Here is a 2,214-nt window from a genome sequence, read left to right on the forward strand (position 1 = left end):
TGCTTTGCTCATCCTCCCTCATTTACTCCATTTCAAGATTTAGGCGCTTCTTTGCCAAATCAGGAGTCTCGAGTTAAGCTCAACTCAAGTGACCTCTTGGTTTAGCCTTAGGTTTCATCATTCTATACTTGATTAAGTACCTCCAGACAAAAGTGCCAAAGGTAGTTTTGGATCTGAAAAATCATTATAAACATAGCTTTGACTTTTGATGCCACAAAGTTAAACAAACGAGCCATAAAATGAGACGTTTCTTGGCACTATTGATTCACTGAAAGTTAGCTAAGACTGCTACTACACATGTCTTGAGCATATATATTGCACAACCAAATATTGTTTTCCTTCCCCCCTTTTCGTATCAACCACGTATTATACTCCAGAAAGAGAATGGTGCAAGCACTAAGGGCGTGTTTGACTGTACCGCTCCATATTTTTCAGCTAAATAGGTGCAGCTCTACAAACTCTGCTCTAGGGGAAAAAAAATAGAGCTAAGAGAACACCTAAAGGGTCCTCTAGGAACTCCAGGTTTTCGATAAAGCTGCTCCACCACTGATTGTACATTTTTGCTTGTGAATTCATAAATATTTAAACCAAATTAGAAGAAAGGATGGTGCATCTCTCAAAGCTTCGGCCTCAGATTTCGTCCTCGTGGCTTCTCCTTTCTAATCAACGCCTCTTGGGTTAGCGACATGATAAGCTGCGTATTCCAGAAGAGAATATAATTACTTGGGTCCCAACTCTCACGAACAGGTGCAGAAGCAGAATCAGAGCTCAGACAAATGCATACCTCTCCTTGCCTGTTGAACATGCGTCCAGTGACGAAACCCCGACCACCGTGTGCAGATGGGCTCTCGATCTGTTCATGGGAGCAATGTGTACATTAGTATCTCGCATGGGCTCATCTGCATCGATGAACAGATCTACAATCGGTCAATCACTTACCACATACAGCAACCATTCGTCAGCCTTCACAGGTTTGTGGAACCAGATGCTACAGACAGTGACAGGCAGGAGGCAGCCGTAAGAACAAACAAAAATTTGCTAAAATTGATGATGATCGTAAGAACTATACTGAGTGAATGTTACGTACGAATGATCAAGACTGAGCGAGTATGTCTTCAAACCCTTCTCCCGATGAGGGTTAAGGCTCACACCAGAATATAGTAGGTCCGAAGCATATGCTACAACACATCTGTAGTATTGCAGAATAACATTATGTGCAAGCATAAAAAGTTACTAACGATAGTGTACGGTGATGTAATGACTAACCTATGTAGAGCTTGGTCATCTGAAAGTTTTCCCCGAGCTCTAAACCAGTAGTTTAAGCTAAAAAAGAATCAGACGCATTACTGAATCATAACTATTTTTAATAATATAAAAGAATATAATGGGGAAAATCTTGCTTTGGAGGAAATCAGGATCTGCAGGATCAATATAACTTAAACCAAAAATATGAATAGGTTGATGATCAGGGAAAAGATGTATGTGGATACCTTGGTTTATGTTGAGATGCTGAATCTTCACAGAATCTCATTTCTATGGGCCAAGGAGTAAACTTCTTTTTAGCTGCCAAGTTCCTATATTGGCTGCAGATGAATAAACATTCAATTGGCTACCAAGTACCAAATGATAGAGATGAACAATATTATTTTTTTCTTAAAAATAATATTTTGATATTATAAATGTGCTATCTAACTTGCTGAATCAACAGCAAGGTAGATCCATTTGAAAAATAATGCTTTTCAATGGCACAATGGAAGTAAATCCTGAAGGGCGAAGGCTGTGGTTTGATGGTTAAACCAATTAATAACCTGATAACATCATTAATTTAGTAACCATTGAACTATATGATAGGAAGTCAGAAAAATTACGATGGGAAGCGAGGATCAGTAAGCCGTCTTTCTCGTATCTCCTCCAGATTAAGGAGCTGCGTTTGATTGCTTATTAGATATCTGCTTTTTTTTTCTTCCACAGATATCAAAGGAAAGAGAGAAAAATCCTTGCCTGTTCTGGAGGAGGAACATCAGGCATGATTGCAGCCTGATGCTCAAAACCCACTTCTTCCTTCTGCGAGATAATCAATTGAACAGGGAGTCAGACCAAATTCACAGACATATTTTACGAGGCTGACCTTTGCAGTCCTAAAAATTTCAACCTAGCAGTATATATTCTAGCAGTTGTACCTCAAAAACAATTTATCCGTGGATCATAAGCAAC

The 2,214-nt window shown here is 39.3% G+C and overlaps 1 protein-coding gene across 1 annotated transcript; it reads right to left on the reverse strand.

The window, feature by feature from the left end:
* Positions 1 to 235: 235 nt before the first annotated feature.
* Positions 236 to 2,150, reverse strand: LOC110431587 (acyl-coenzyme A thioesterase 8-like). Its single transcript, XM_021450697.1, has 8 exons — positions 2,002 to 2,150; positions 1,869 to 1,924; positions 1,491 to 1,583; positions 1,267 to 1,323; positions 1,088 to 1,189; positions 940 to 988; positions 785 to 853; positions 236 to 694 (listed from the first exon to the last, which is right to left on the reverse strand). The coding sequence occupies exons 1-8, from the start codon at positions 2,026 to 2,028 to the stop codon at positions 617 to 619; spliced, it is 531 nt and encodes a 176-aa protein (XP_021306372.1). The 5' UTR covers positions 2,029 to 2,150; the 3' UTR covers positions 236 to 616.
* Between the last annotated feature and the right edge of the window lie 64 nt (positions 2,151 to 2,214).

This window comes from Sorghum bicolor, unplaced genomic scaffold, assembly GCF_000003195.3.
Source record: "Sorghum bicolor cultivar BTx623 unplaced genomic scaffold, Sorghum_bicolor_NCBIv3 super_3133, whole genome shotgun sequence".
NCBI lineage: Eukaryota > Viridiplantae > Streptophyta > Magnoliopsida > Poales > Poaceae > Sorghum > Sorghum bicolor.